The following is a 19,469-nucleotide window of genomic DNA, read 5'->3' on the forward strand; positions in this document are numbered from 1 at the left end:
TCTGTAACTGAGGGGAGATTTAATGCACATGTTCAAAATTATGAAGGGTTTTATTGGAGTAAATAGGGAGAAGCTGTTTCCAGTGATAGAGGGGTCAGTACCAGAGGACCCAGATTCAAGGTGATAATCACAAGAACCAGAGACAACATGAGGAAACATTTTTTTTACGCAGCGAGTTGTTGTGATCTGGAACGCGCTGCCTGAAAGGGCAGTGGAAGCAGATTCAATAGTAACTTTCAAAAATTTTCAGGGGAATAAACTCTAGAGTTTCCTCCCTAAACCTCTCTGCCTGTCTACCTCTCTCCTCTTTTATGACACTCCTTAATAAATGAGGAGAATATTTTTATACTCGTGTAGTTGAGGTGATGGATACACAGGAGGAGTCCATCACCTGTAACACACTGTGGGAAATTCTCATGACCTGCAGAACACCTAGAAAACAGTGACTGCCTGAAAAAAACAAGTGCAGCTTCCGACTACATTGGTGGCATCTGGATGGGAAGCTGACAGTAGGTGACATAGAGACTTTCAACATCATACAAGACCTGACTGGGACTATTCATTTCAGATGATCAAACAACATGATGAGCAACAACTTGTATTATTTATATAGCCCCTTAAACTTAGTAAACTGTCCCACGGTGCTTCACAAGAGTCATTACCAAACAAAATTTGAAACCAAGCCAGATAAGGAGATACTAGGACAGGTTTTGTTCAAAGGGCTAGGTTCTAAGGAGCCACTTAAAGGAGGTAGAGAGGTGGAGAGGTTTAGGGAGGGAATTCCAGAGCTTGGGGCCCAGGCAGCTGAAGGCACGGCCGCCAATGGTGGAATAATTAAAATCGAGGATGCACGAGTGGCCAGATTTGGAGAAGTGCAGATAGCTCGGAGGGTTGTGGGGCTGATTACATTTTAAATTGTGACAGACTGGGAATTGTTTGTATTCAGAGGGACCTGGGTGTCTTTGTACATGAATCACAGGAAGTTAACTTATAGGTACAGTGAGCAATTAGGAAAGCAAATGGTATGTTAGCTTTTGTTATAAAGGGATTGAATAAGAGTCTAAGGTCTTACCGCAATTATGCAGAGCATATCTGGAGTATTTTTTTTATTTGTTCATGGGATGTGAGCGATGCTGGCAAAGCCAGCATTTATTGCCCATCCCTAATTGCCCTTGAGAAGGTGGTGGTGAGCTGCCTTCATGAACCACTACACTCACAGTGCTATTAAGGGGGGAGTTCCAAGATTTTGACCTAGTGACAATGATGGAACAGCAATATAGTTCCAAGTCAGGATGGTGTGTGGCTTGCAGGGGAACTTGCAGGTTGTGGTGTTCCCAAGCATCTGCTGCCCTTGTCCTTCTAGGTGGTAGAGGTTATGGATTTGGAAGGTGCTGTCGAGGAGCTTTGGTGAGTTGCTGCAGTGCATCTTGTAGATGGTACACACTGCTGCCACTGTGCGTCGGTGGTGGAGGAAGTGAATGTTAAAGGTGGTGGATGCGATGAGTAGGTGGGGTTGAGGGAATCCAGGAAAAGATCGCAGACGGGTTGATCTATGAAAATGGGAGGGGCTTATTTAGCCTGACAGCCTTTGCTGTTACTAAAAATGTTTCTGTTTTACCTCTCCTTATTCTACGTACCACACGGGCTTCAGTGCTCTGGAGAAAGTCGAGATGGCTGAGGCTGACACTAAAATGGAGCTGGCACAAAAACTCATGGCGCAGACATATTCCACACTGTTACTGGGCCTTGGCATGGCTGAACAGCACCACATGGCATGTGGGAAGTGAGTACATATCTCAGGAGTTCTTTAGCTTCATTCCCATCACTCACATCCTTCAACATGCGCTCAAAACTGCCATTTGTAGAACACCTTTAATGTTGGAAAATGTCTCAAAGTGCTTCACAAGAGTGTAAAGCAGACAGTTTTTGACACTGAGCCACATAAGGAGACATTGGGACAACTAACCAGAAGTTGAGTACAGGTTAGATGTTTTCCCAAGTTGGGAAAAGAAACAGCATCCAAAGCTAGAGCTCCCTGGATGTGTAAAATTACAATGAAATAGAAAAAGGATGCTTACAATAACAACAGCAGCTTGTAATTATATAGCATTTTTAGTGTCGTAAAACATTCAGGAACATTGTCAAATAAAATTTGACACAGAGCCACATAAGGAGCTATTAGGGCAGATGAAAGGTAGATTTTAAGGAAGTCTTAAAGGAGGAGAGAAAGATAGAGAGGCAGAGAGGAATAAGAAGGGAGTTTTCCAGAGCTTAGGACCCAGGCAGCTGAAGGCACGCCTGCCAGGGTGGAGCGATTAAAATTGTTTATGGTAAATTCAGGTTCATAATACAGTAGAAAACCAAACTGAATACAAAAGTACAGAGGAGAAAGAAAATCAGAGGGACAAAGAGAGAGTATAAGAATAGATTAGCATAAAACATCAAAGGGAACCCAAAAAAACTTTTATAAACCTATAAATGGTAAAATGATAGTCAAAGAAAGGGTGAGACCAATTATAGACTAAAAAGAAGCCCTTGTGGAGGCAGAGGCTGTGGCTGAGGTACTAAATGAATACTTTGCATTAACTAAATCATAGAAGTATAGAATGATACAACACAGAAACAGGCCATTTGGCCCATTGTGCCTGTACTGGCTCTTTGGTAGTAGTAGGGGTGATCTGGCCAAGGGCAGGTCCTCTGCTCATTTCTCCATGCCTCACGGTGCTGCGCTTTCCTCTTCAGTTGCTTGTAAGAGCCTCCCATTTTTTAACTTCCATGAGAAATTGAGCAATATTACTCAGGAAAATGTACATGAGGTGGTTTCCCATTGCCTTCAGTATGTGTGCTTTAAAGGAAACACAAGTCTCTTCCCAAAGGATTGTCTACCTGTAAGACAGCCATTGGCTCTCAAGGTTCTAGCTCTTCCGCCATCACCACTGAAAATTTACTGGTTCCACCGCCGTTGTCCATGGCTCGTAATCCTGAGCATGCGACCTTTAACCTGGGCCTTGGGTGAATTGCAAAAGGGCAGGGCCAACCACTCCCTGAGGTCCCAAATGACCCTGCTACCCTCCTTTGATAGAGCTATCCAATTAATCACACTTCCCTGCTCTTTCCCCATAGCCCTGTCATTTTTATCCATTTTTGAAAGTTATTCTTGGATCTGCTTCTGCCGTTCTTTCAGGCAGTGAATTCCAGATCACAACAACTCACTGTGTAAAAAAAAGTTTCTTCATGTCACCTCTGGTTCTTTTGCCAATCACTTTATATCTGTGCTCTCAGATTACTGACCCTCCTGCCACTGGAACTGTTTCTCCTTATTTACTCTATCAAAACTATTCATGATTTTGAACACCTCGAACAAATCTCCTCTTAACTGTTTCTAAGAATCCTGGATTCTGCAGTCTCTTCACATAACTGAAGTTCCTCATCCCTGGTACTATGCTCGTAAATCTTCTCTGCACCCTCTCCAAGGCCTGGATATCCTTGCTAAAGTGTGGTGCCCAAAATTGGCCACATCTGTGGCTGAACCAGTGATTTATGAAGGTTGCTTCTGTACCCCGTGCCTCTTATATTAAAGGATCCAATATGCTTTTTTTGCAGCGTACTCAACTTGTCCTGCAACTTTCAAAGATTTGTGTACATACACCCCCAGGTCTCTCTGTTCCTGCACCCTCGTCCAGTCTTCTGACCAAAATGTATAGCTTCACATGCCCATTTTACCAGCCTGTCTATTGTCATTCCTGAAGTCTGCTAATATCCTCCTTATAACTTACTACATTCCCCAGTTGCATGGTGTAAAGAGGATGTGGCCAATGTCACAGTAAGGGAGAAGGTAGTACAGAAATTGGATAAAAATAGGTAAAGAGGAAGTACTTAAAATGTTGGCAGTGCTTAAAGTAGAAAAGTCATCTGGTCCGGATGGGATGCATCCTGGATTACTGAGGGAAGTAAGGGTGGATTGTGAGGTTCTGGTCTCAATCTTTCAGTCCTCCCTAGATACAGAGGTGGTGCCTGAGGACTGGAGGATTGCAGTTGTTACACCCTTGATCAAAAAAGCAGAGAATCTAACAATTACAGGCCAGTCAGGCTAATGCTGATGGTGGGGAAATTTTTAGAGACAGAAATCGGAGGGTTGATGAATGTAGTGTGGTTGATGTTGTGTCTATGGACTTTCAAATGGCCTTTGATAAAGTATTGCAAAATAAACTTGTTAACAAGATTGAAGCCCACAGGATTAAAGGGGCAGTGGCTACATGGATCTGAAATTGGCCCCAAAGCAGGGCGTATTTGTGCATGGTTGTTTTTCAGACTGGAGGAAGTGTGCAGGGTTCCCAACCTTCCCACTTCAGGCAGGAGTCTACTAGAATGGGCAATTGGCCTTTCTGGAGTTGCTGCTGGAAACTCAGGAGAAACAGTCCTTGTATGCATGGTAGGCAGTACATCCACTGTTGTGCCTTGCAACTGAATTGCATTGTCTGGGCCCAGCTGCTATTCCCATTTTCAAAAACACAGCTTCAATGTCAATAGTGAAGATGATGATATTGGAGCAAACAGAAAGAGTCCTCAGAGAGAAACTGGGGGTGGAGAGAGAGAGAAAGAAACGCAAACTGGGAAGAGCGAGAGAAAAACAAACTGGGAGCGAGAAACCAAGAGAAACTCAAACTGGGGGAGAGAAAGAAACACAAAATGGAAAGAGACAGAGAGAGACACACAGACACTGTGCTGTGTGCAGTTCTGGTCACCACATTATAGAGACACTAGAGAGGGTGCAGAGAAGATTTACAAGGATGATAGCAGTAATGCATGGGTATACACATCAGGAAAGGATTGACAAGCTGGGTCTCCCTTGCAAAAAGAATGAGGGGTGACCGAATAGAGGTCTTCAAAATTATGAAAGGTTTTGACAGAGTGGATACACAGAGAATGTTTCCACTTGTGGGGAAGGGCAAAACTAGAGGCCATTAATATAAGACAGTCACCATCAAAATCAATTGGGGAACTCAGAAGAAACTTCTTTACGCAAAGAATGTGGAACTCGTTACCATAGGGAGTGATAGAAGGGAATAGTACAGATGTATTTAAGGGGAAATCTAGACAGGCATTTGAGGGAGAAGGGAATAGAGGTTATGATGATAGATTTAGATGAGGAAAGATTGGCGGAGGCTCGAGTGGAGCATAAACACTGGCATGGACAGGTTGGGCCAAATGGCCTGTTTCTCTCCCGTATATTCTATGTAATCCTGTGTAAACTGGGAGAGAGAGAGCAACACAAACTGGTGGAGGGAGAGAGAGGGAGAGCGAAACACAAACTGGGGAGGGAGAGAGAGAAACACAAACTGGGGAGAGAGAGAGAGAAACACAAACTGGGGAGGGAGAGAGAGAAACACAAACTGGGGAGAGAGAGAGAAACACAAACTGGGGAGGGAGAGAGAGAAACACAAACTGAGGAGAGAGAGAGAAACACAAACTGGGGAGAGAGAGAGAGAAACACAAACTGGGGAGAGAGAGAGAAACACAAACTGGGGAGGGAAAGAGAAACACAAACTGGGGAGGGAGAGAGAGAAACATAAACTGATGGAGGGAGAGAGAGAGAGAAACACAAACTGGGGAGGGAGAGAGAGAAACACAAACTGTGGAGAGAGAGAGAGAAACACAAACTGGGGAGAGAGAGAGAAAGAGAAACACAAACTGGCGGAGGTAGAGAGAGAAATACAAACTGGGGAGAGAGACAGAGAAACACAAACTGGGGAGAGAGAGAGAGAAACACAAACTGGGGAGGGAGACAGAGAGAGAAACACAAACTGGCAGAGGGACAGAGAGAGAAACACAAACTTGGGAGAGAGAGAGAGAAACACAAACTGGGGAGAGAGAGAAACACAAACTGGCAGAGGGAGAGAGAGAGATACACAAACTGGGGAGAGAGAGAAACACAAACTGGCAGAGGGAGAGAGAGAGAGAGAGAGAAACACAAACTGGGGAGGGAGAGAGAGAGAAACACAAACTGGCGGAGAGAGAGAGAGAGAAACACAAACTGGGGAGAGAGAGAGAGAAACACAAACTGGGGAGGGAGAGAGAGAGAAACACAAACTGGGGAGAGAGAGAGAAACACAAACTGGGGAGAGAGAGAGAAAGAGAAACACAGACTGGCGGAGGTAGAGAGAGAGAGAAACACAAAGTGGCGGAGGGAGAGAGAGAGAAACACAAACTGGGAAGAGAGAGAAAGAGAAACAGAAACTGGTGGAGGGAGAGAGAGAGAAACACAAACTGGGGAGGGAGAGAGAGAAACACAAACTGGGGAGAGAGAGAGAGAAACACAAACTGGGGAGAGAGAGAGAGAAACACAAACTGGGGAGGGAAAGAGAAACACAAACTGGGGAGGGAGAGAGAGAAACACAAACTGGGGAGAGAGAGAGAAAGAGAAACAGACTGGCGGAGGTAGAGAGAGAGAGAAACACAAACTGGAGAGGGAGAGAGAGAGAGAAACATAAACTGGGGAGGGAAAGAGAGAGAAACACAAACTGGGGAGAGAGAGAGAAACACAAATTGGGGAGAGAGAGAGAGAAACACAAACTGGGGAGAGAGAGAGAAAGAGAAACACAGACTGGCGGAGGTAGAGAGAGAGAAACACAAACTGGGGAGAGAGAGAGAGAAACACAAACTGGGGAGGGAGAGAGAGAGAGAAACACAAAGTGGCGGAGGGAGAGAGAGAGAAACACAAACTGGGAAGAGAGAGAAAGAGAAACAGAAACTGGTGGAGGGAGAGAGAGAGAAACACAAACTGGGGAGGGAGAGAGAAACACAAACTGGGGAGGGAGAGAGAAACACAAACTGGCGGAGGGTGAGAGAGAGAAACATGACCTGGCGGAGGGAGAGAGAGAGAAACACAAACTGGGGAGGGAGAGAGAGAGAAACACAAACTGGGGAGAGAGAGAGAAACAGAAACTGGTGGAGGGAGAGAGAGAGAAACACAAACAGGCGGAGGGAGAGAGAGAGAAACACAAACTGGCGGAGAGAGAGAGAAACACAAACTGGCGGAGGGTGAGAGAGAGAAACATGACCTGGCGGAGGGAGAGAGAGAGAAACACAAACTGGCGGAGGGAGAGAGAGAGAGAAACAAAAACTGGGGAGCCAGAGAGAAGGAAAGAAACACACAAACTGGGGAGGTAGAGAGAGAGAGAGAAACACAAACTCGGGTGGTAGAGAGAGAGCAACACAAATTGGGGGAGGGAGAGAGAGTGAGAAATACAAACTGGGGAGGGAGCGAGAGAAAAAGAGAGTCGGGATAACGGGCAGGTAGGCTAATTGGCAGGATGTGATGTAACAAGGATCTGTGTTGGGGTCTCAACTATTCTCTGTCTTTATTAATGACTAAACCACAAAGCCAAATTTTCTGATGACACAACTATAGGCAGCATTGTAAGCTGTGTAGATGGAAGTGTAAAATTACAAAGAGATATTGATAGATTAAGTGAATGGGTAAAACTGTGGCAAATGGATTTCAATGGAGGCAAATGTGAAGTCATCCACATTGGACCCAAGACAGAGAGAACAGGATACTTGCAGTGGAGGTCCAAAGAGACTTGGGGGTCCAGGTACACAGTTCATTAAAATGTCATGAACAGGTACAGCAAATAATCAAAAAGGCGGCTGGAACACTGGCCTTTATATCCAGAGGATGAGAATACAAGGGGGTAGAAGTCATGTTTCAGCTGTACAAAGCCCTGGTTAGACCACACTTGAAGTTACTGTGAGCAGTTCTGGGCACCACATCTTAGGAAGGATATATTAGCCTTGGAGGGAGCGCAGTGTAGATTTACAGAATGATACCTGGATTCCAAGAGTTAAACTACAAGGAGAGATTAAACAAACTAGGATTGTATTCCCTGGAATCTAGCAGGTTAAGGAGTAATTTGATCAAAATTTAAGATATTGAGGGGAGGAGATGGGGTAGATTGAGAGAAACATTTTCCTTTGATTTTTTAGATTTTGATGTAGAGATACAGCACTGAAACAGGCCCTTCAGCCCACCGAGTCTGTGCCGACCATTAACCACCCATTTATATTAATCCTACACTAATCCCATATTTCTACCATATCTTCACCTGTCCCTATATTCCCCTACCACCTACCTATACTAGTGGCAATTTATAATGGCCAATTCACCTATCAACCTGCAAGTCTTTTGGCTGTGGGAGGAAACCGGAGCACCCGGAGGAAACCCACGCAGACACAGGGAGAACTTGAAAACTCCACACAGGCAGGACCCAGAATTGAACCCGGGTCGCTGGAGCTGTGAGGCTGCGGTGCTAACCACTGCGCCACTGTGCCGCCCGTTTGGTTGGGGAGTCTAGGACTAGGGGGCATAGTCTAAAAGTTAGAGCCAGACCTTTCAGGAGTGAAATTAGGAAACACTTTTACACACAAAAGGTGGTAGGCGTTTGGAATTCTCTTCCACAATATTTATGTTAAATATCTGATTGATTTGTATTGTGACAGTTTGGGATGCAGCTAAGTAACTGATTTGATCTGTTGACAGGGTAATGGCATCATCCACCCATAAGGACAGGAAGCTGTTTGAGGTGAGTGACACTTTCAGGCAACTCATTTGTGTCACCTCCATTCCAGGTATCAGGATCTAAGGGCTATTAAGAGGAAACTCGAGGTTCAATACAATAACAGTCCAGCAAACAGCAGCCAGCAAGGATTCTGAGAGGGAAGATCCAATCGCCTCGACTTTTTCCAAAGAAGTGACACGCCATAACCCTGCAAACTTTTCCCCTTTGAGTGTTTATCCATTTCTCTTTAGGAAATTATGATTGAATTTGCTCCTGCCACCTTTTCAGGCGGTGCATTCCAGATCAGAGTTGCTGTGTTAAAAAATTCCTCTTCATTTCACCCTGGTTCTTTTGCCAGTTACCTCTGTGTCCTCTAGTCACTGAGCTTCCTGCAACTGGAAACAGTTTCTCCTTGATTACTCCATCAAAACTCTTTATGATTTTGAACTGTCTGAAAAACAACCGTTTATCATTACTCTCAGCTTTTTTGTCCCTTAGCCAATTTTGTATACATGCAGTCATTTTCCCCTTTAATCCCATGGGCTATAATATTGCCAACAAGTCTATTATGTAACACTTAATCAAATGCCTTTTAAAGTCCATATACACAACATCAATTGGACTACACTCATTAACCCTCTGTTATTTTATCGAAGAACTCAGTCAAGTTAGTCGAACACGATTTGCCTTTAACAAATCCGTGCTGGATTTCATTTATGAACCCATATTTTTCTAAGTGATAATTATGTCTAGTGAATGTTTCTCTGCAAACAAATTTAGGCTGACTGGCCTATGGTTTCCAAGTTTATCCCTCTCTCTCTTTTTTGAATAGGGGCGTAACATTTGAAATCTTCCAGTCCTCTGGCACCATCCCCATATCTAAGGAGGATTGGAAGATTGTGATCAGAGCCTCCACAATTTCCTCCCTTACTTCCCTCAGTAATCCAGGATGCATCCCATCTGGACTGGGTAACTTTGCTACTTTCAGCTTGACAAATGTTGAAGTATCTTTTCACTAACTTTTTTCCGATTCAATATCACTATTGTTTCCTTCTTTATTGTATAATTGGCAGCATCCTCTTCTTTTTTGTAAAGATAGATGCAAAGTACTCATTTAGGTTCTTGCTTTGGTGCAGTGGAAGGAGCTGTTTGGTGAGCACCTGGTAAGCTATTCTACTTATAATAAATAGTCCGTAAATTTACGGTATGGTAGGACAGCTCTGAGGAATGGAATGTACAGCCTGTGCCATGTGGGAAGTCATGGACGCACCATGTGTCCTAGACAAACACATCTGCAGGAAGTGTCACCGGCTGCAGAAGCTTGAGCTCCGGGTTTCGGAACTCGAGCGGTGGCTGGCGTCGCTGTTGTGCATCCGCAAGGTGGAGGACTACGTGGATAGCACATTTAGGGAGGTGGTCATACCACAGCTAAGGAGCATGCAGACGTATGGGGAATGGGTGACTACCAGGCAGTCTAAGAGAACCAGGCAGGCAGTGCAGGCGTCCCTGATATGATCTCACTCGCTGATCAGTTTTTCATTTTGGATACTGGTGAGTGTGATGGCTCCTCAGAGCAGTGCCCTCAGAGCCAAGTTTGTGGCACCACAGGTGGCTCAGCTGCACAGGAGGGGAGGAAGAAGAGTGGAAGAGCAATAGTGATAAGGAATTCATTAGTTAGGGGAACAGACAGGCATTTCTGCGGCATTAAATGTGACCGCAGGATGGTGTGTTGCCTCCCTGGTGCCAGGGTCAAGGATGTCACAGAGGAGCTGCAGGACATTCTTCTGGGGGAGGAGGAACAGCCAGAGATCATGGCTCACATTGGTACCGATGACATAGGTAAGAAGGGGGATGAGGTCCTGAAAGCAGATTTTAGGGAGCTAGGAAGGAGATTAAAAAGCAGGACTTCAAAAGCAGTAATCTCAGGATTATTCCCAGTCCCACATGCAAGTGAGCAAAGGAATAGGAGGACTGAGCGATTGAACACGTGGCTGGAGAACTGGTGTAGGAGGGAGGGCATCAGATTTCTGAGACATTGGGACCGGTTCTGGGGCAGGTGGGACCTGTACAAGATGGACGGGTTGCATCTTAGCAGGACTGGGATGAAAATCCTCGCAGGGAGAGTTGCTGGTGCTGTTGGAGAAGATTTAAACTAAATTGTCAGGGGGATGGGAACCTGAGAGGGAGCTCAGATTGGAGGGAAGCAAAACTAGTAACTTGTCAGGGATGTGGGAACCAGGAGCAAGTATCAGAGAGGAATACCAAGGTGCGCAGAATACTGGGGGAGATAGACAGTAGTAGAGTAGGGAATAGTAAGTTATTAGGTGGGGTCAGAGTAAGGGAGAAACTAACAAAGTCTGAATCAGGGTTAATGTGCATGTCTGTGAATGCATAGAGTGTGGTTAATAAGACTGGTGAGGTACAGGCACAGATTGCCATGTGGAAATATGATGTTGTGGCTATAACAGAGACCTGGCTGAAAGAAGGGCAGGACTGGGTGTTAAATATTCCTGGATACAAGGTGTTCAGGAAAGATAGGGAAGGGAAAAAAGGGGGAGGGGTGCAGTATTGATTAAGGAGAGCATTGCAGTGCTGAAGAAAAAGGATGTCCCAGAGCGGTCGAGGACAGAAACAATTTGGCTAGAGCTAAGGAACAAAAAAGGTGTAGTCTATAGGCCACCAGCTAGTGGGAGGGACGTGGAGGAACAAATTTGTAAGCAAATTACAGAGAGGTGGAAAGATCATAGGGTAGTTATAATGGGGGACATTAGTTATCCAAACATGGGATTATCCAATCAAGACTGGGATGATAGTGGTGTAAAGGGCAGTGTGGGGCAAGAGTTCCTAGAGTATGTTCACGAAAATTTTCTACAACAATATGTTGCTAGTCCCAACAAGAAAGAAGGCACTGCTAGACCTGGTTCTTGGGAATGAGGTGGGCCAAGTGGATCAAGTATCAGTAGGAGAGCATTTAGGGGACAGTGATCATTGTATCATAAGGTTTAGGCTGACTATGGAAAAGGACAAACAGCAATCCAGAGTAACAATAATTAACTGGAGGAAGGCCAACTTCAATGGGGTAAGAATGGAGTTGGGGCGAATAAATTGGAGTCAAAAGCTGGCAGGAAAACCGGTAGATGAACAATGGGCTACTTTCAAAGAAGAGATAGTTCGGGCACAGTCAAGGTATGTTCCCTCGAAGGGGAAAAGTAGGGCAAACAAATCCAGAGCTCCCTGGATGACAAAAGAGGTAGAGATTAAAATAAAGAAAAAAAAGTGTGCTTATGACAGATGCGAGGTAGAAAATACTATTGAGAACCAGGCTGAATATAGAAGGTCCAGAGGGGAAGTGAAAAAGCAAATAAGAGAAGTAAAGAGAGAGCATGAAAAGAGACTGGCAGCTGGCATTAAAGTAAATCCCAAAATGTTCTATAGGCATATAAACAGTAAAAGGGTCATAAAAGTAGGAGTAGGCTGATTAGGGACCAGAAAGGGGATTTACACATGGAGGCGGGCATAGCTGAGGTATTAAATGAATACTTCGCATTTGTCTTTACCAAGGAAGAAGATGTAACCCAGGCAATGTTGAAAGAGGAGGTAGATCAGACACTAGAGGGGTTTAAAATTGATAAAGAAGTATTAGATATGCTGTACTTAAAATGGATAAAACACCAAGGCCGGATGAGATGCATCCAAGTATACTGAGAAAAGTGAGGATGGAAATCGCAGAGGCACTGGCCATCATTTTTCAGTCTTTCTTAGACTTGGGGTGTGTCAGATTTGCAAACGTTACACCCTTGCTCAAAAACGTGTGTTAGATAAGACCAGCAATTACAGGCCAGTCAGTTTAACTTTGGTCATGGGAAAACTTCTAGAAAGAATAATTTGGGACAAAATTAATAGTCACTTGGACGTCTGAAGGGAAAATCATGTTGATTTAACTTGCTGGAGTTTTTTGAGCAGGTAACAGAGAGGGTTGATGTGGGGTGCATGGACTTTCAAAAGGCATTTGATACAGTGTCACACAACAGACTTGTGAGCAAACTTGCAGCAACATGAATACAAAATTGGCTGAGTGACAGGAAATAAAGAGTAGTGGTTAATGGATGTTTTTTGGGCTGGAGGAAGGTTTGTAGTGGAGTTCCTCAGGGGTCAGTGTTGGGACTCTTGCTTTTCCTGATATATATTAATGACCTAGACCTTGGTGTACAGAGCACAATTTCAAAATTTGCAGATGATGTGAAACTTGGAAGCATTGTGAACTGTGAGGAGGATAGTGTAGAACTTCAAAAGGACATAGACAAGTTGGTGGAATGGACAGACAGGTGGCAGATGAAGTTCAATGCAGAGAAATGTGAAGTGATTCATTTTGGTAGGAAAAACATAGACAGACAATATAAAATAAATGGTGCAATTCTAAAGGGAATGCAGGAGCAGAGGGATCTGGGTGTATATTTACATAAGTCCTTGAAGGTGGCAGGACAGGTTGAGAGAGCGGTTAATAAAGCATACAGTATCCTGGGCTTTATTAATAGGGACATAGAGTATAAGAGCAAGGAAGTTATGTTGAACTTGTATAAGACACTAGTTCGGCCTCAGCTGGAGTATTGCGTCCAGTTCTGGGCGCCGCACTTTAGGAAAGACGTGAGAGCATTGGAGAGAGTACAGAAAAGATTCACGAGAATGGTCCAGGGATGAGGAATTTCAGTTATGAAGATAGATTGGAGAAGTTAGGACTGTTTTCCTTGGAGAAGAGAAGGCTGAGAGGTGATTTGATAGAGGTATTCAAAATCATGAAGGGTCTGGACAGAGTAGGTAGAGAGAAACTGTTCCCACTCGTGAAAGGATCGAGAATGAGAGGGCACAGATTTAAAGTATTTGGTAAGGGAAGCAAATGTGACATGAGGAAAATCTTTTTCACGTAGTGAGTGATTAAGGTCTGAAATGCGCTGCCTGAGAACGTGCTGGAGGCAGGTTCAATTGAAGCATTCAAAAGGGAATTAGTTATATGAAAAGGAAGAATGTGCAGGGTTATGGGGAGAAGACAGGGGAATGGAACTGCTCATTCGGAGAGCCAGTGTGGACACGATGGGCCGAATGGCCTCCTTCTGCACTGTAATGATCCTGTGATTCAGCCATGTCCTCTGCCTCTACAATTAGATCTCCTTTTCAGCCCCACCCCTCTCTTGACTTCTCTTTTACTATAATATGTTTATAAAATATTTTTGGGTTCCCTTTTATGTTTTTTACGGGAGGGAAAAACCTACTTGACCTCATCCTCACCAATCTACCTGGCCCATGACAATATTAGTAAGAGTGACCACCGCACAGTCCTTGTAGAAACAAAAATCCCATCTTCACATTGAGGATATCCTCCATCGTGTTGTGTGGCACTACCACCGTGCTAACTGGGATAGATTCAGAACAGATCGAGCAGCTGAAAACTGGCCATCCATGAGGCACTGTGGGCCATCAACAGCAGCAGAATTGTATTCAACCACAATCTGTAACCTCATAGCCTGGCATATCCCCCACTCTACCATTACCATCAAATCGGGGGACCAACCCTAGTTCAATGAAGAGTGCAGGAGGGCATGCCAGGAGCAGCACCGGGTATACCTCAAAATTAAGTGTCAGCCTGGTGAAGCTACAACCCAGGACTACTTGCATGTCAAACAGCGGAAGCAGCATGCGATAGACAGAGCTAAGCGATCTCACAACCAATGGATTAGATCTAAACTCTGCAGTCCTGCCACATCCAGTCGTGAATGATGACGGACAGTTAAACAACTGACAGGAGGAAGAGGCTGCACAAATATCCCCATCCTCAACGATGGGGGAGCCCAGTACATCAGTGCAAAAGAAAAGGCTGAAGCATTTGCAACAATCTTCAGCCAGAAGTGCCGAGTGGGTGATCCATCTTGGCCTCATCCTGAAGTCCCCAGCATCACAGATGCCAGTCTTCAGCCAATTCGATTCACTCCAAATGATATCAAGAAACGGCTGAAGGTACTGGGTACTGCAAAGGCTATGGGCCCTGACAACATCCTGGCTGTTGCACTGAAGACTTGTGCTGCAGAACTGGCACCCCTAGCCAAACTGTTCCAGTGCAGCTACAACACTGGCATCTACCTGGCAATGTGGAAAATTACCCAGGTATGTCCTGTGCACAAAAAGTAGGACAAATCCAATCTAGCCAATTACAGCCCCATCAGTTTACTCTCGATCATCAGCAAAGTGATGGAAGGTGTCATCGACATTGCTATCAAGCACTACTTAAACAGGAACAACCTACTCACTAATGCTCCGTTTGTGTTCCACCAGGACCACTCAACTTCTGATCTCCTTACAGCCTTTTTTTTTAAGTCTTTCTTGGGATGTGGGCTTTGCTGACAAGGCCAGCATTTGTTATTGCCCTTAACAGCTAAGTGGCTTGCTAGGGCATTGTCAGTTAAGAGTCAACCAACGTGCAGTGGGTCTGGAGTCATAGGTAGGTCAGATTGGGTAAGGACAGCAGATTTCCTTCCCTAAAGGGCATTAGGGAACCAGGTAGGTTTTTAGAACAATCAATGATAGCTTCATTATTGAGACTAGCTTTCAATTCCAGATTTTTATTAATTAATTGAATTTAAATTCCACTAGCTGCCATTGGTGGGATTTGAACCCATGTTCCCAGTGAATTGTCCTTGACCCCTAGCCTATTAGTTTAGTGACATTCCTGCTACGCCACTATCCAAACATAGACAAAAGAGTTTAAATCAAGAGGTGAGGTGAGAGTGATTGCCTTGATAGCAATCCAGCATTTGACTAAGTGTGGCATCAAGGAGACAAATTAAAGTCAATGGGAATCAGGAGGAAAACTCTCCACTGGTTGGAACCATACCTAGTACAAAGAAAAGTGGTTCTGGTTGTTGGAGGATCTCATCCTCAGGACATTGCTGCAGGAGTTCTTCAGGGTAGTGTCCTACACCCAACCATCTTCAGCTGCTTCATCAATGACCTTCCCTCCATCATAAGGTCAGAAATGGGGATGTCCGCTGATGATTGCACGATGTTCAGTCCCATTCGCAACTCCTCAGATCCTGAATCAGTCTGTTTTGTCATGACCCAAGACGGGAGGAGTGCATTGTTTTTTCTAGTTCCACTTCTCCACAGGTCACAACATATATTTAAATGTTTACCCAGTTACCGATAAGTCAATCATAGACTCTATTTTTATCCCAGAATAAAATACACCAACCAGGTTTCTTTAATAAACAACAAAATTATCAGTTTATTATAAAACAAAACTTAATCAGTAATGAAGCAAAGCATTAACACACAGATTGAAATATGAAAGTTCCCTTTTACCTTAGCCCTTCTCACATGCACACACACAAACACACTGGTTAACCATAAAGAGATTTTCTCTTTAGAGCTCTGTTACAAAAAAAGACAAAAAAAGAATACTTTGGCCAAATACTTGCTAATTCTTGAAGAAAAAAGATATGGAACAATGCCCATTGTCCCTTTTGTTCTGGCGTCCCATAGATGGCTGTCATTGGGATCTTCCCACAACAGGCAATGTTGAAGATCAGATTGGCAGGCTTTCCAGGAGGTTTCTGGCAGGCTTTTCAGGAGAAATGCAGCATCAGTTTCTTTGTTTCTTACACTTGATTCTCAGGAGGTTCTCCAAGAGCTAGAAGAGGGTGCTGATTGTGACTGCTCGCTTGGCTGGTTTTCTTCCAACTGCCTTCAGAACAGTTCACACCTCAACACACTGTCCAAAGCAAAACCAAAAACAATATCTCAAGAGTCAAGCCTCCTGACCCTTATATATCTTGACCTGTCACTTCTCTGTAAACATCTTCCCCAAGTCAAAAAGCCCTTGCTGAGTATTTATGTGAAGACAGGTGACTTGCAGTAAATGTTGTTTTCAAACAAGACCTCTCGGTGTCCTTTCAATGACCCCAGTGAAAAGTCTTCCCTGGAATCCTTTTCTATTTTCCCAAATAAAACAATGGCCATAATTCTAAAATACATGGGTCCTCAAAAAAACTTTAAAAATATAGAAGCACCGTGGTAACTGTTTCTATATGTAGCAAGAACTGGATGACATTCAGGCTTGGGCTTATAAGTGGCAAGTAAAATTTGTGGCAGGCAATGATGATCTCCCACAAGAGAGAATCTAACCATCCCCCTTGACATTCAACTGCATTACTATCGTTGAATCTCCCACTGTCAACATCCTGGCCACCATTGATCAGAAACAGAACTGGAGCAACCACATAAATACTGTGGCTACAAGAGCAGATCAGAGGCTGGGAATTCTGCGGTGAATAACCCACCTTGTGACTCTCCAAAGCCTGTCCACCATTTACAAGGAACAGGTCAGGAGTGTGATGGAATACTCTCCACTTGCCTGGATGAGTGCGGCTCCAACAACACTAAAGAAGCTGAACATCCAGGGCAAGGCAGCCTGCTTGATCAGCACCCCATCCACTACCTTAAACATTCACTCCCTCCACCATCGACATACTGTGGCAGCAGTGTGTGTAGTATAGGGTCTGAAAGGGTTAATGCTGAGAGAGTGTAAAGAATTCCTCCTACCATGATGATGTAAGAGATCACATGTGAGAGAGACTTGAAGATAGATGCAGCATGGCTTTGGAGGAGTCACACAGATGGGTGTGAAGCTGTACATAGTTGTAATGTAATAAAAGTTAATGTTCTAATTACTCCAGACTAAGGAATCTCTCTAAGATAGACGAATGAAGCATATTAAGGTGGCAGCGTACCAAACAAACAAACAACATGGTGATCAGTGGTGAAATCGAGAACAATTGTGGTTCTTATCATGAAGAAGATTTTGAAGAGGGCTGACCTGGAAAAAGTGCCAAAACTGCAGAACTCGAGAAGAGGCTGTGGAAAAGCTCCAGAGTTCCAGACACAGAGAGTCGAGGAATTGGCAGTAGAAATCCGGTCCAGTGATTGAAGGCTTCCAGTTGGAGAATCAATCAACAATCGAGGATCTGGTGAGCAACTCTGCAAGAGGGTAAAAAATGTGTTCCTAACGGCACTAGGCAGGCAGCACCAGGAAAGTCCTTAGTGAGGGCTAATTGCACGTGGGGGCTGGAGCGAAGAGAGAAAAAAAACAACAAACAACGAGGCTGCAAATACTCGATTCTCTGCAAAAGGGAGTTAAAGAAGTATAGCAGTAACGCTATAAAACTGAGTTTAATACAAGGAGCAAATTAATCCTAAGTTTAGCGGCAAGATTTTAAAGGCAGAAACATTGGCTACAGAGGGAGTCAGCGTAGGGCTGAAAAAGCATGGGAAAATTCCAATACTGGAGGGAAAAACCCAAAAGTGAAAGTAAATAAAATTAAAGCTATGGAGCTTAAATTCACAATACCTGAGAGGTTTGGACACATGGAAGGACCAAATCAAACCCAAAATTGGTCACTTTCAAATTAGACAGCCAGTCTGAAGCAGAGCAAGTTAACACATTATTGTATGTTATTGAAGCAGATGATGTTATTGCAAGGAAAGGCATTAATGAGACATCGGCCAATTTCAATTAACTTTTAAAAGCTTTTGATTCTTATTTCAACTTGTGGAGCAATATGAGTTTAGAAAGAGCAAGATTCAACAGAAGGGTCCAGAAACAGTTGCTGCTTTTATCAGTGACTTTTACAGGCTAGCTGAAGGATGTGAATATGGAGATTTCAAAGCAGCATTAATAAGAGCCTGCATTGTAATAGCCATTGCTGATGAATCCCTATCAGATTTATTGCAGTCTAAAGAAGACCTTGCCCTGGACAAAACAATTCAACTGGTGAGACAAGCAGAGGTCCGGAAGAACAACAGAGCAATCCTGAGAGGTGAAAAAAGACCTTGGTTCAGGAACCATCCAGTAACTGTACAATTCCTTAACCAGTGGGCTGTAAAAGAAGCACCAGAAAAAAAAGGTACACTGGTGAGGCAAGTGAAGGGTGTTATTCAACCCTTCCAGCAATGTACTGCCAAAAGTACCCACAGTTGTGAACAGTGTCCTGCAAACAGAGCAGAATGCTTCCACTGTAAGAAAATAGGGCATTTTGATAAAATGCGCCAAAGTAAAATCTGTTCTCCCAAAAGGTCAAAAGAAGAAGCATTCAAGCATAGAGTGGTTAACGAAGTTAAACAACCTCCTCCAGGAGACCAATCAAAACACTTTGTTGGTGAGATCAATGATCCTAATTAGGCATTTTGGTCTGTAGATACATGTCAACGGACATATCATTAATCTTAAACTGGACACTGGACCAAGTTTAACACTCTTATCAGACAAAGAGCTGTGGTTATCAAGACATTTTCTGCAACTGACAGAAACTCAGTAACATGGCTCAGGAGGGGTTGAACTCGAAGTAAAGGAGAAGCTACAGACAACAATCTAGTACATGAGAAAACAAATGTGAGATACACTGTATGTTCTAAGGAATCTAAGGAGTGCTGACTTGGGTTGCATTAGAGTGTTAAAGTGGAAGTTTGGTGACTGAGGAAGTTCGGTGAGGAGGGAGCGAGGATCTCCTTTCTTTTCCTACCTGTCCTCAGAGTGAGGGAAGCCAAGAGTTTCCAAAGAGCAAAGCTGACTGGTGAGTAAGTCCTGGTGGGTATTTTTCAAAGTGGATTGAATTGTAAGTCATTATTTTAGCAAGACTTCGTTGTTTTTTTAAAATTATAATCTTCTAAAGTTTTAAATTTAAAGGGTTTAGTCATGGCAGGAGAGCTTGAAGCCGTGGTTTGCTCCTCTTGCTGCATGTGGGAATCCGGGAACATTTCCAGTCCCCGGGACCAGCATTTGTGCAGGAAGTGTGTCCAGCTGCAGCTCCTGGAAGCTCGGGTTTCAGAGCTGGAACGGCGGCTGGAAACACTGTGGAGCATCCGTGA

At 44.0% G+C, this 19,469-nt stretch overlaps 1 protein-coding gene across 2 annotated transcripts in view; it reads left to right on the forward strand.

Moving 5' to 3' along the window:
- LOC137373421 (protein phosphatase 1 regulatory subunit 36) overlaps nt 1-19,469 on the forward strand; it is an 87,946-nt gene that overhangs the window by 42,547 nt on the left and 25,930 nt on the right. Inside the window, exons 7-8 of one of the 2 annotated variants that reach the window (XM_068038238.1) lie at nt 1,652-1,783; nt 8,540-8,582. In XM_068038238.1, the coding sequence (XP_067894339.1) occupies nt 1,652-1,783; nt 8,540-8,582 (175 nt within the window). The remainder of the gene's footprint in view (nt 1-1,651; nt 1,784-8,539; nt 8,583-19,469) is intronic. The other variant, XM_068038241.1, reaches the window with a different exon arrangement.

Source organism: Heterodontus francisci, chromosome 9 (genome assembly GCF_036365525.1).
Source record: "Heterodontus francisci isolate sHetFra1 chromosome 9, sHetFra1.hap1, whole genome shotgun sequence".
In the NCBI taxonomy this organism is placed as follows: domain Eukaryota; kingdom Metazoa; phylum Chordata; class Chondrichthyes; order Heterodontiformes; family Heterodontidae; genus Heterodontus; species Heterodontus francisci.